At 37.3% G+C, this 15,650-nt stretch overlaps 1 protein-coding gene across 1 annotated transcript; it reads right to left on the bottom strand.

The window, feature by feature from the left end:
• Positions 1 to 2,116: 2,116 nt before the first annotated feature.
• Positions 2,117 to 2,626, bottom strand: LOC146005519 (histone-lysine N-methyltransferase SETMAR-like). The gene has a single exon (XM_083144763.1). It carries the CDS (start codon positions 2,624 to 2,626, stop codon positions 2,117 to 2,119), a length of 510 nt encoding a protein of 169 aa, XP_083000889.1.
• Positions 2,627 to 15,650: the final 13,024 nt, after the last annotated feature.

Raw genomic sequence — 15,650 nt, 5'->3', positions numbered from 1 at the left:
GGAAATTGGAAGGTGGTATGAATAGTAGTAGTAGTGAGAGGTGGACCAATATAAGATACATAATAATAAAAGTAGCTGATGAAGAAATAGGGAAAATGAAGAAACAACACCGTAGTGAATGGTTTGATGAGGAGAGCAGGGAGATAACCATGCAGAAAAATGATGCTTATCGAAATATGATAAATAGCTACTTTACAAGAACAAAGTTAGAACTATATAGGGAATTGAGGAAGAAAGTAAAGAAAATACATAAAAGGAAGAATAGGGAGCATGAAGAAAATAAGATGAGGCAACTGGAGGGATTTAATGCAAAACGAGAAAGTAGACGATTCTATAGAAATGTCAATGAAATGAGAGTAGGATTCCAAACAGGAGCATATATATGTAAGGATAAGGATGGGCGACTGCTAAGAAATCACCAGGATATTTTAACCAGATGGCAGGAACATTTTAATGAACTATTGAATGGCCAGAAACAGAATGAAAGGGAGCAAGGTCAGAATCAGAATAGTGAAGAAAATCAGAATGCCATGAACCTCGAAATGAATGAACGGGAAAAAGATGGGCCTAGCCTTGAAGACGTTAGCGGTGCCATTGCATAGCTGAACAACAACAACAGAGCAACAGGATCTGACAAAATAACAGCTGAGATGATGAAACTTTATGAAAGGGATTTCTTGGGAAGCATGCAAAAGTTACTAGATAGAATATCGAAGGATAAAGAAATTCTATCACAATGGGAGGAAGGTATCATATACCCCATAAAGGAGACCGTCTACAAACAGGAGGTATTATATATTATATAGAGGTATTAGTAAACTTAACACTGGATACAATGTTTTTCTAATATACTGTTCCGAAGGCTTTCCCCATATGTAAATAAAATAATAGGTGATTATCAATGTGGCTTTAGAGAGGGAAAGTAAACTTCAGATCAAATACACATAATCCGAAAAATATGTGCCAAGACAAAGGCAATTGGAATAAACACACAACACCTTTACATAGACTTTAAATCTGCATATGATACCATAAAAAAGGAGAGTTAATCGAAGCCATGAGGGAATTTGACATCCCACAGAAGCTAACAACTTAGTAGAAGAGATCCTTAAAAAAGTATGTTGTAGAGTACAAATAAGAAACCAGCTGACAGAAGAATTTGAAACCAAACAAGGATTGCATCAAGGGGATGCCTTGTCATGCATGCTATTCAATGTTGCATTAGAAAAAGCTTTCAGGGAAGCAGGCATAGAAACTAGTGGAGCCATAATAAACAAATCAGTGCAAATTATGGCATATGCAGATGATATAGTGATAATAGCCAGAACAACAACAGCATTACGTCAAGCTGTAGCTAACCTTCTCATTGCAGCACAAAAAATGGGGCTCACAGTCAATGCAGCTAAAACAAAATATATGGAAATAACTAAAGTGCCTACTAATACTGCGACCTTTGACGTTAACGGACTCTCTTTTAAGAGAGTTCAGGAATTTTAATATCTTGGCACGTATATAACTGAGAAGGGAATTCTCTGACCGAGATTAAACACAGGATAAGTATGGCAAATAGAAGCTATTTTGGACTCGGAAAACATATGAAGTCTCAGTACATCAGAAGGAAGACAATAGTTAAACTATACAAAACGTTAATAAAATCTATTTTAATGTATGGATGTGAATCATGGATAATAACCAAGAAGGCTGAGTCAATGATCGGAAGCTTTGAAGGAAGATTCTGAGGAGGATTTACACCGAATGCCAAACAACATGGTGTGTAAGAAGATCACATTTACGAATATGGATGGGAGAAGAAAAGTATGAAGACCACCATTTAAGGTGGGTTCATTCAGTAGAAGAGGACCTGAGTGTGCTGGGAATTAGGAGTTGGAAAAGAAAGGTTGTGAATAGAGTTGGATGGCGGAATATTCTGAAGGTGGCCAGCGTCTGTGATAGACTGTAGTGCCAGGAAAGAAGAAGAAGAAGGGGATGAGTGATGAAATGATGAAATTGATGAATGGACATTCAAAAACCACCAAGCCCGAGCGGGATTCGAATCCGGGACCCCTGGCATCGCAGCGCGATTTACCCCGCGGCTATCCAAAAAAAACGGACAGCATCACCTTCCCCGCAGATTTCTGGACCTTCGCCTTCTTGGGAGGGGGGAGGATGGATGTTTCCACTCCTTGCTCATTTCTTTCTTCTCCGGATCGTAGAGGTATACCCAACACTCGTCCATAGTGACGAGACGAGCAAAAATATCGTCTTCATTCCGCTCCAACAGAGTCAAATTCTGCTGGGAAAAGTCGTGGCGAGTTTGCTTTTGAAGAGGTGTCAACAAGCGAGGTACCCAGCGTGCAGACACCTTATTCATGTGCAGTTCCTCATGAATAATCCTCCACCCACTTCCGTAACTTAGTCCAGTCTCCGCCATCACTCTTTCCATGGTCGATCTTCTGTCGTCGAGGATAACGGCCTCCACTTTCTTCACCATGGCAAGATCATCCTTGATTGAGGGTCTACCCGCTCGTGGCTCGTCTGTCAGGGACATGTGACCACTTTGAAAGTTCCTCTTCCACCTCACAACCGTGTCATATGATGGGCTTTCATCCCCATACACAGCTTTCATTTCGTCGTGGATTTGGCGTGCGTTGTTGCCCTTCAAATGGAGGAACTTTATGACACTTCGGGCTTCAATTTTGTTCATCATGTAGGTTGATGTCTTCTACAGCCTGTGGAAAGAAAACTACGTTAGACAAAGATTTTATATTTGCACATATGCATGGCAATGACACTGATTATGCACAAAAAGTTTCATGTAAATATCTCTATAACTTCTTTATTATAATTAAAACTTTTGGATACCCCCTCGTACATCAGTCAACGTGGTAAAGTATGCTAGTGCATTGTTTCTCAACCGCAGGGCCCTCGTATTAATTATACTGAGTTGCGAGAAGTCCTCACGTAATGGAACTATTATTACATTTTATGTCAGAATTATTTATCAATGTTTGATTTCAAGGGTACATGAAAATTCATGTCTAAAATTGTAAATATACCGCTGGAAAAAAAACCGGACACCTTAATATTTGACATCTGAATTGCAATTACTTATGAATTACGCTCTCAGTTAAGTATTGAACAATTGAACGTTCATTATTGAACATTTTCCATAGTTTTTCCGTTTATTATTTATCTATTTCTTTATTTATTTACTCGTATTTACTTATTTCGAACACATATTTGGCTGAAAATTAATTTCATGCAATTTTGTTTTAATTTATTGATTTTCAATTTCTGTTCATGTTATTCTGTTTAATGGCTAGAGAGGCATGAATTTTTGGTTCATAGTAACCATAGTAACAGATATTATTGTCATTGTTGGTGTTCTTCTTGCAAGTGTATTAGACTACATACATTCCAAATTACAATGTGAATATCACATATATGCAGATGCTTCAAAATCAACGTCTGGAAAAACAGGAGCATTTTACTGTGATAATTCTGCAGAATTCAAAATTTTTCCTTTGCCATCGTATCTGTCCATTTACACTGCAGAAGCTTTTGCAATACGACAGGCATTGCTTTATGTACAAAAGAAGTTCTAATTGCAACCGATTCAGCCTCTGTGCTAAATTCTTTACAGTTTGCTCATGTCATACGGAATGGTACATTGTTAACATAAGAATACTCACACTGAAATTAACGAGATAGGGGATATGATATCAACTTTATTTGGACACCTGGACATTCTTTAATAGAAGGCAACAATATAGCAGATACTTTGGCAAAATATGCAGCGAATCAAACAATCCAACGGCCGCTTTCAATAAAGATTCCGTCCGTAGTTTTGGAATCACACACTAGAAAAATACTATTTACTGACTGGCAAAGCTTGTGGACAAATACTGGCACTCAATGCGGTAAGGCCTACTATTCTATACAAGAAAGAATTCCAAAGGAATGTTGGTTTAAACAGATTCAACTCTCCCGGAGTTCCCTCACAACTATAATGCGTTGCAGGTTAAATCACACTATCGCCGCAGGTCACCTGTACAAGAAGAATTTAGTGACTTCACCAGTTTGTTTGTGCAATGAATATACTGAAACTCCAAACCACATTATATTTCAATGCAAACTTCATGAAACTTACAGAGAACCATTTTTACAGGAATTGTACAGGAGTGGACATCAAGCGCCACTGACACTGCCTTGTTTACTGACTTCACCTTCAACCTCGGTAATCTATATTCTTACAAAATATCTTAATAAGTCGAATATAATTCTGTAAAAGTGTAATGAAATTTGGAAACTATTTATTATGAAAGGAAAAATTGTGAGTAAATATTATGTGCATACATGTATATAATACCAATTGATAAATTGTTAACTGGTGCATGGATTTTGTCCACAATAAATAAATATTTTATAAAAAAAAAACAGTTTGCTAGCTTGAAAATGAGACGCGAAGAGGTAGTGAAAGCAGTAGCTTTTCGTGATGATGGTCGTAGTGTGCGCTATATTGCTAGGATGCTAAATATAGCACGACGTACTATCCATGAAGCTCTCAGACGGTATGATGCAACTGGTTCCTATGGTAGAACACCGGTTCTCGTCGGAAACGATGCACAGCAGCACGGGAAGATCGTTTAATGCCTATCATAGTCTTAAGAGAACATGGACATGTGTATAGAAGACCTAACGGGCGTTATGCACAATGTGGTTGTCTGAAACGACATATCGAAAAACGCGCAATAGTTCCAGAAACAATTGAAGAGCTAAGACGTGCTATTCAAGTAGAACCGGAGCAATTGGACCAAGACGTGATTGCCAACCTTATTCGAAGTACTCGACGGCGGTTACAAGCTGAAATTGATGCCCGGGGAGGTAACACCCGCTACTAGACAGCTTATATACCCCCACCAGTATCACTTAACATTATTAAAAGAAATATTGCTGAGATTTTTTTGGTAGTTTACTGTAACTTGCGTTTATGTTCTAATTTAACTTATTAACAATAAATTTTAATTTGCTTTCTGTTGAATATATTCAGGTTTTCTTATTTCCAATAATTTCTGCAACCTTTAGTTAGCCTTCGAATCAGAATTTATGCGTTATTACAAAAAATGCAAGTGTCCGGTTTTTTTTTGTCCACCAGTTTATTTTAAGGCATTTACGAGGAAATTTATTGGGATCAGAGCATTGACTTTTAAATAAAGAATTTACCACACCACGGTCTCACGAAGGTTGCAAACCGCTGTTATAGTGTTTATGTCTTTGCTTTATCCAGGCTGGAAAGTCCAGCCAGCGTATACAGTTTGAGGTTAGTGCATATGTTTTCTCCGTTTTCTTATTTCTCTCCTGAGTTTCAATCACTTGCACAAATTTTATATGTATATTCTTATGTTTTTTAAGATGAAAATAATAAACTAATTAATAATAAAAGTGACTAAACTGTTTAGTGCAATTATATCGGTATCGTCATGTCAACTGAGCAGAGAAACAAGTGTCGCCTGCAGCTTGTGGCTTCGGTGTGAAATCTCTCTTAAGTATCCTCGTTAAGCGTTTCAAGTTATATTCGACACAAAACGTTACTTCACATCAAACCAGAAGCAGTGTTATACACAGTGTTTACACTGCATCCCTAACAGTGTGGGGGATTACAGGGATTTCCCGTCACATACTTTTTACCCCCAGCAAAGGAGAATTATTTATCCCTCCGAGAAAATGGGACCATTTCCTAACTATGTAACAATCAAACAAAACTCTTTTTGTCCATTAATGATCCAGTTATGAAAATGTTTGTGAAAATTATGCAGCCTTAAGAAGGCCACCATTCTAAAACTGGCCAACCTTACCTAGCCGACACAACAGAAGGCTGTCTCCACTTAAATTTTCATGGCATAGAACTGATATTTTACCTGTAGTAAAGTATTCACAAGAAACTTGTATGTAGACTAGATGGACGTTAAGTTTGAACATGGAAATAGAAATTTGCTTAAGGTTTCGGTGTTACTACAACTCTCGTCTAGTCTTACGGCGGGCGACCTACATGCTGACAAGGGAAGTGGGGGTATACGCCGCAGACCAACCAGAGAACAGTGGTGGCGTCGAGAGTTATAGGACGCCCGCCGTAAGACTAGACATCAGTTATAGCTTGCTTTGTGTGTGAGTTTGGATTTTTTTATAATGTAAATATACCTTTCCTAAATTACGTGTGGGCAAAATTTATCATAAGATCTAATGATCTAGGTTAGAACCAATTTTCAAATGTACCGAAGAAAAACTCCAGAAATGAAATCACAGATTCGCCACTTAGTGGGCATCTCCTCCAAAGCAAACAGCTTAATTCGTGCAGTGCCTCCCTAATGGTGTAATGGTAACGTCGTGATCAAGGGATCCGAGTACGGTTCCCTGTAGAGGCACATTGTGGTTCGGACTTCACTTTCAACTGTAGGTGCAGTCCTACGTAGTCCGTCAGTGGAACTAAAAGCGAACTCAAACCGTGTTTACAATGGTGTTGGCTTCACATGGTGGCCACATTTGAAAACACTGTTGTTGTTTTTCTTATCTTTTACTCTGGTGAAATAGTTCATTGGGGTCTATATATTCAGTCAAATTTTTCGTCTTGTTCCGACTGTGTATTTCCTACATATATAACTCAAATTAAAGTTGATGAACTTTTGATCCATAAATTGACAGAGTTAAATGTGTAACTTTGGTTTCTTTTAAATTTTGTTATTTAGTTTCTGTTGCTGATCATCTCAATTGGTGCATTTTTAATGCATCACACGGAACAGAATATGATAAGGTACCATTTGATGCAGTTCTGTGTGTATTTTGATGCGCCAAAGTACATCATTAGCAGTTTATGTATGTTTATGTGTTATTGGAGTCAACATATTTGTGCCACCCTTTCTCCTTGTGCTTAGACTCACTATTCATAGGTTTTGAGTAAATTTGGAATGTCATGTTCAGGCACCTATCCATGGACGTCCGGAAGAAGGGGGGCGCAAGTGGGGGCCGTGGTCGCCTTGAAAATGAAAGTCAACCAAAAATTATGTATTTCACACATATAATTTCATTTTAGCCACAATAATATGTGTTAATTATTGCATGAACATCATAAATTCCAATTTAAGCAATATTTTTTAGGGAACGACACTTTTGTTGGAGAAAATGTGCCCTGTTTGCCCCCCCCTGGAAAAAAATACCTTCCTTGTCCCTCCCTGAAAAAAAATCCTGCGGACGTCCATGCACGTATCCAGAAATATATTCCGGGGTGTCCCAACAAATTTTCACATTATTATAATAATTATAACAGATTAAAATAAGATACTGTATTATAATCATATTAAGTAAATTCGTAACGTACCCTTCGATATGTGGGATGTAACTGGGTGATGTAGCTCACTGATCATTCATCCTTAATCATGCAGCAACTCACCATTCATGGTGAGCTTGATGGTAAGGTGCGAAAGGTACTAACTAAACACATACGATTGGCAAAACACGACACCTGAGTTTTAACGCATACAGACTGGATCAGCATGGCTATTGAAAAGGTATACACCTCTGCACAGCAGCCGAAGATCTGCGATGAGAGGTTATGCTCGAGACTGTATAAAGAGTCTGACTTGCGACCCGCCCAAAACGTCCTCCTGCCTGTCTCTCTGTAATGCTCGTAACTCGCTCCTCGATTGACGACCACTGACCTCCATCTTCCCAGATATTTATACAGATCGATTTTACTAAGCAAATGCATAGTCACACCTCTGGACTCTTCTTGTTGTTTGCCTGTTTACATGTTTACGTCGGTGATGACCAGGAAGAGCTTTAAGTAATGTCTGGCACTGTATTCCTGATTGGCAAGTTCCTGTCTGTAAATGATGGCTGAATAACTGGGATTCGGAATTTCATTGTATTGATATTTCTAAGTTTGATACAGATTGTTACGAATTGATATTGCATTTTTAGTTTATGAATAAGTAAATAGATGGTATAAGAATAGAGATACTCATATAGATCACCAAAATTAAGGAAGTGAATGTATAATAGATAAAGAATCGAACATTAATTGAATAACAAAAAGAGAATGTCAAATCCAGTTGACGAAAAGTAAAGTTCTTGATTCATATTTTATGCATATTATTGTAAGTAGTAGTGTACATGAATCTTCTTTGGTACTGTCACTCAACTTCCTATCATCCCAATAAAATTTCTGCCTTCCGCTAAGTTCGGCGAAAACAAATTAAATAAGCTTCCACTAAACAACAAATGTATATTTTTCGGGGGGAGGGTAGGGTCCGGACCCCATGGACCCCTCTAAATGCGTCCTTGGTCATGTTTAATTATCTTTATACTTCAGAACTTTCCTTCATCCCTTGCACATGTATTCAACGTTCCTTATGCAAAAAGAACACATCCCTTTTCACGTGTATACATCGTTCTTTATGAAAAGAAAAACACTTAACGGTGACTTACGAACATTATCACTTGTGTAACCTAATTTTTGTAACATAATTCTCAATAAATTATTTTAATGGTTCAAAACAATTTTTCTTGTTTTCAGTTTTAGATTCTAAATACCTTTCAAATCCTCAACTAACCAGACGCGCAACCACGAATTTTTGTCTGGAGGGAGCAAGTACCAGGATGAACGTAACAATAATAATAATAATAGTAACAATAATAATAGTGACATTATTATTAGTAGTAGTAAAGACGTTATTATCCTCGATAAATTACTCAAAAAGGGGGTAGAAGTCAGAGCTAAAGTATTTGTGTTGCAACAAACGATTTCATATATTTTTCCAAAAGTTCAATATCACATTAGCTAAAAATGGAAAACAAACACACAAACTCTATTTTTGAAAGGCAGAGAATGCATGATAAACATGCGTTTTTCATATATGTAATATGGAGCGACGTAAGATAAAAAATACACATGCAACATGTAAATTGTGTACGTATTCAAAGTTTATTTAATACATACGTATTTATGTAACATAAATTATTAAAATACTTTACACAATCAAATTGCAACGTTCCTCCCGTAGCACTACACACTACACCAGGAAGCGATGCAAAAGTCTACCCATATATGCTATCATGTAGCCAGCCGTAGACATGGATTCATAGTATCTCAGAGTTTGCGGGATTTAGCATGGAAAGGTAAGAAGTCAGCTAGTAAAAGTTTATTCATATTTATACACACATGTAAAATACCAGTTTAGCACATACACACTTACTTCTTCACAGGAAGGTGAGTGGGGAGTGTTAGTGACCTTATTTAATTCAGAGAGTTCAATTAGTGCATGTTTTTTGGTTTTTTGGCTATTGTATCCTGGTCGTTGAAGCATCCAGACTAGATCTGGGAAACAGGTCTTTCGCAGTCGGCATCTGGTAGTCGACTCAGCTCCGGGCCTCGCTGCTCCGTTTATATACTGTTTGGTGGCAGCACAGAGGTGGATGGGGAAGATCGGAACTAAGCCTGCTGCAGCGTTGCAAACTCGATTCAAATTTTAGGAGTAGCAACCTATGAATTATCATGTTTTACATTGTAAAAGTCACTAACATAAAAAATTACTAAAAGCACATGGTAATTCAATCTTAACACATGTGTGCCAAACTAAATACGTTGCAACAATACAAGTTACATGTTAGTCAACAATTACAGCAAAGTCCATAAGATTAAATAAGCTTCAAACTGTAACTGAAGGAGTATGCCTCGCAGGGCATTTAGTGTGCTTTCTTAATCACCCCCAACAAAACATTTTAAATATGGCGACCACGCAAAGTCGTTACAAATTCAACCACAACATAATAAACCAACAACAAAATGACATTCTCTCTTTTACAACTTTTTGCATTTATAAGCTCTCGGCTCCCCGCTCTGACCTTGATGAGACCAAGAAAAGCCGGCCGGTATTGTGAGCGAAGCGAGCTACAAAAATTTTACCAAATTTATCTATATTTGCATAAAATTTGAAATCGAGAGGGCAATGGCTCTTCTGTGCCCCCTGCATGTGCCCTTAGCAGTCAATTTTGTTCTCCTTAACCCCCCTAGAATTGACTTCCTTTCAAGATTGGTGGGGGTGCAATGCCCCTGCCCCCTTGTGGTTGCGTCACTGCAACTAACAAAACTAATTTTTCTTCACCATTCGCTTGCCCATGATATCTACAACCTCTATACCAAGTTTCACCGTAATCCGATGCTTCGAACAGGCTCCACAGTGTTCTGAATAGAAGAATTGTAATTCGAAGCACCACATTTCCACCTGGTGATCAAAACTGGAACTATTTTTTCTTCAGCATTTGCTTCTCCATAGCATCTATACCATGTTTCACCTCAATCCGATACTTCGAACAGGCTCCACGGTGTTCTGAATAGAAGTATTTTAATTCTGAGCACCACATTTCCACCTGGTGATCAAAATTGGAACTATTTTTCTTTTCAACATTCTTTCCCCCATGGTCTCCGTAGACTCTACACCAAGTGTCACTTAAATCTGATGCTTCGAAAGGGCCCCGGAAGGGCCCCGAATAAAGGAATTTTAATTCTGACCACCTGGTATGTTTATTTGGAATCGAATGGCTGATACATATTAATATTTCAAGTACAAATATATGGGTCTTATAAGGATGAAGTAGAAGGCCTCAGCCACACTAATGATGCTGGCACCGAGGAAGAGACCAAAAACGCTTCCAATGGAAACTGAAATAAGAAACAAGAAATAGGTGAAATAAGCAAATGTTTCCTTACTGCTATACTTAATAAACACAATTTAGGCTTGATTAAGCTCGGAACACTCATACAGATACTTGGTTATATGTTCGTGCAGAAAATGAATTTTCAACTATGACAATAATAACCCGTAGCGCACCAGCTCTTGACGCCCAGGGAATACCTACCAACTGGCGGCCTTACTCCCTCCTGCCGAAGTTGGAGACCATTCTTCCAGTTACGGGGTGGCGTCTGGTCAGAACGACGAACCCACAGTCGTTGCTCTATGTTTCCGTGACCGGGTTACGCTACTCATTCGCAGCTCCCCAATTTCCTCACGATGGTGGATCCGTCCCATACACTGGCCGAAATACTTTCCTCAGAAGACTCGAACCGGCGCGTCCCGTAGCCGGAACCCAAAGCCTGACGCTTAAGATTTATTGATTGATTTGCCTATTTTTTTTTACTTCGCTTTTTATGCCACTTTTGGCTAATTTGCGAAGATGGGGATGTGTGATGACATGATGAAATTGATGAATGCACACTCACAAACATCCATGCCTAGGCTGGGATTCGAACCCGGGACCCCTGACACATGTTAACCACTCCGCTACGGAAGCCGGTCTTGATACTTTACGGCCACGGTGCGGTACATTGTTTACTATAAATTCATTTAAATTATAAACACCTTCCAGGATTCTAACACAGGAAAATATTACTTTCAAGATGTGGTAATTGGTTTCATGTAGTACATGCACCAATGACCCTCAGGGGTATTTTCGGTGTCAAAAGTTCTCAATTATAAATCTCATTCCCAATAAACACGGTCAACATAATTGTCTGTTGAGTCCTGTTGACCTGTGTTTGTTGTCATTTGTGCTAAGTGCTCCTTTACAGCATCAGCTCTTAGCTATCTACTACGGTATGGAGACTTTATGCTTGGAGCTAGTATAGTTTTAGTTCTTGTGTTACTATATTGGTTTTATTAATATTATTAGGGAAGTTTTGAACATACTCATTTTAATATTTTGTTCTCAGTTTTGATTTAGTTAATATATTTATCCCGTGTTGTGTGACTGATAAATATAGCCTACATGTGCTATCAAACAATGAAGGCAACTTAAGAAATATTATTTTCATTTGTCTTAAAACTGGCTTGATAAAAATGCCGCTGGAAAGATAAGAAGACAAAAATCTAGGTAGGATTTGTGAGAGGGAGACTGGCAGTGGTGAGGTAGGGTTATCTATGCATAAACACCTCCCCCCCCCAACACACACACACTCCTAGTTGGCTATGAGGTGGAAGGTAAGATTAGTATATTGATTTCTTACCTACAATATCCATTATATCCCGTATAGCATACATGCGCCTTCGTCTTGTTTCAAACTTGAATATGTTAGTAATGGTCGCTATTCCAGGGATAGGAATTTGAGTTTTCCTTTCAAATTAAGAAGAAAAAAAAAGTTAAAAATATTTTTATAATACAATTTATTAAGTTATTGACATACGTTTTACTTAATTTCTAATTTGTAGCTACTTCAACAACATTCAGTACAAAATTAACTGGTAAAAAGTTATAATTTAGCTAGCATCTGAAATACTAATTCAAAACTTCCAATATACATGTACGTGCACTTTTAAGTTACGCATTTCATTCTCAGGTGTACTATTTCTACAGTTTAGCCTCTTTTATAGAATTGTATTTTTAATTTAATAATAAAATAAATATTTAAGTCTAGTCCTATTGCAGATAAAATTAGTGATTTTAAGGTATCGCCATTGAAGTTTCTTGGTTGGATTCTCAAAATCGACACGTGTGCATCACTCATCTTCATCTTCGCGGATAAAGTCAAATGAAGAAAATTCAAGATACTAAGAGATTAACATTGACATCCGCATATTTTTTTCCAGGGAGGGACAAGGAAGGTATTTTTTTCCAGGGTTGGCACACTTTCCCCAATAATAGTGTTGTTACCCCAAAAAACATTTGCGTAAATTTGAATTTATCATATTCATGCAATAATTAACATATATTATTGGGGCTGAAATGAAATTATATGTGTGAAATATATAATTTTTTGTTGACTTTCATTTTCCAATGAGGAGCACGCCCCCCCTCGCCCCCACACCGGACGCCCATGGAGATTATGGAAATAATTTAAACGTATATTTATTTATATGATCAAAAATAAACCACTTTCCAATCCCGACTAGGGCATGGATGTTCTTCATGAATGCCCCTTCATCATTTTCATATTATCATCACTCATACTCATCCTCACGATTACCTAAAATTGGCAGAAATGAAGTAAAGAAAAACCTGAAAAATCTAAGAAATAAGGACAGCATAATATGATCAATAATAAGTCAAAATCTACAGGTTGATCAGCAGGTACACATCACATTTTAATCTACGTTTAGACTCAGTGGTGTAATCAGCACACCACTTTGATAAAACGTTGACCAAACTGTGGCGTTAGCCTGGTCAATAATTTCCAAAATGTTCGAATTTTACAAGCCACCGCCCAGTAGGGTGCCAATGGACCTAAAAACACCCCACACGAAATTTGGGATCGGAGCGACATTTTCCAGCCGTCCCCCGCTCGTCTTTACTTTTCCCATAAAGATAACACACTTAGAATTCAGGCATCTCTTCCGAACCTGCTCTATGACTTTCAAATATTATTTTAATCTTGAGCTCAAAGGTACGCAGAAGGTCATGGAAGATTTATGCATATTCATTCCAGAAACATTACATTGTATTTAACATTCTAGCAAGATTATGTTTAAAAATAGAGTACAAGTCACAACTTAAGTGTTAATAATTGTTAGGCAAGTTCTTAACATCATACTCTTAAAGATAGTAAGTATTCTATCAATATGTACAAAGTAAGTCCAGAGCAGCAAACACGATATTTTGTCTAGGTGGGGGGTTCGAGTACCAGGATAAAAGTACCATTTATAATTATAATAATAATAGTAACAATAATAATAACATAAAAACATTAATATAGGAGTAGTAGTATTAGTAGTAGCAGCATCATCAAGAACGTTATCATCCTCGTAAATTACGCAAAAAGAGGTGGAAGTCAGTGTTAAAGTATTTGTGTTGGAACAAACTATTTGGATGTTTTGAAAAAAACATCCAATTTCACATTAATATTGGATAACAACCATACGAACTCTATTTTTGAAAGACAGGAAATGCACGATAAATGCATTCCTAATATAGTATTTCTTTTTTACGTATGACATGTATAACTTTCATGTACAACATATGTTTTACACATATGCATCATGGAGCGACATAAAATAAGAAAATACATATGCAACATGTTAACACTAAACTGTGTACATATTCAATACACATATTCAATACATATTCAATCTTTAATACACACACACACACACACACACACACACACACACACACACACACACACACATATATATATATATATATATATATATATATACAACATATATAATACAAATAGTACATTACATAATCGATTTAGGCACCTCATAATAAACCAACAGCAAAAATTACATAATTTGCCTGTGAAATGTGCACGCTCTTTTTCCTGCAAGCAGATGTCCATGCATTTAATATGACAAAATAAATGTAGAGAAATCTTCCTTTTCTCTCTGGGAATTTACAGGAAAGAAGAATAGTGCGAGCGAAGCGAGCAAGAAAAATTTTAGGTCAAACTGGAAACAATATTGATTTTACTGAGGTTATGGCATTCTCTCTATTACAACTTATCTTTCATTCAGATCGCTCCCGCCACCCCCTAACTACGATTCTGAACTTGATAAGACCAAGAAAATGAGGTATGCCAGCGAAGCAGCAGGAAAATTTTATGAAATGTGTATTTATTTGCATAAATTTGAAATCAAGGTGTCATTTTCCCCTCTGTGCCTGCAGGTGCAATGTTTGCACCCCCTGCCCCTCATGAATCGATTTCCATGCAAAGTTGGGGGGCAATGCCTTTCCTGCCCCCTCTGTGGTTGCGCTACTGCGTAAGTCAAAAGTTCCTTATAGTTAGACCTCGGATTTTTAGGTTCTAAAAAGTGTGCTTTTAGGTTTCTAAAATAGGTTCTAAAAGTCATAAAATGGGTTCTAATAATCTTAAATTAGGCTCGAAAAATTCTGAAGTAGGTTGCAAAAAACTTAAATTGGTACAAAATTCCTGAAAGAATGGTGATTAGATAGGCTCATTTGAAACAAAATTTCATAAGAACCGTAATAACCAAATGTTAATTTGGAAACAAATTTTCATTTCTTTATATCATTTATATCATTTTCAAAATTATCTACAAATTAATATAATACTACACTTGTGCTGCTAGTAAAAGTTAGTTGTGGATATGAATAATTAATTACGTTCTATAATTTGCTGCACAATATCTGGGTGGTTACTCGTAATTGCGTGAATTCCGGTAATTACACGTGAATTATTGGCTCTGGAAATTATTCATGAATTTTGGTAAAACATAAAAAAATGTACAAGCGGATGTTTTCCCTATTCCCATTTTTATCTCCGTAGATGTGAAAAATTTTGCAACTTATATTAATGCAAATCTCATTAAATATACAGGGTGTTAATTTTAACTTGACATATCAAAATAGCGGGAGTGATATGCATGTGAGGAAAATTTGGTCCACACAAACCATGATCCTTGTCGGGGGGGAAAGTTAATGACGTACAAATGAGCCCCCGCACAGGGCCCCCCTGGGGGGCAAGGGGGGCACGTTGTGTTTTTCAAATAGGAACCCCCGAATTTTGTTTCATTTTGGGATTCGCGGAGTCAAAATAAATAATAATTATGCTTGACATGGGTGCAACAACATGCGAAATAAAATAGATATGGCCATGTGTATGTTTGGAAACACGTAAATGTCGTGCATGGAAAAACGGAAAC

Source organism: Lepisma saccharinum, chromosome 23 (assembly GCF_977018435.1).
Source record: "Lepisma saccharinum chromosome 23, izLepSacc3.1, whole genome shotgun sequence".
Taxonomy (NCBI): Eukaryota; Metazoa; Arthropoda; class Insecta; order Zygentoma; family Lepismatidae; genus Lepisma; species Lepisma saccharinum.
This window is presented reverse-complemented; position numbering and strand designations above follow the sequence as displayed.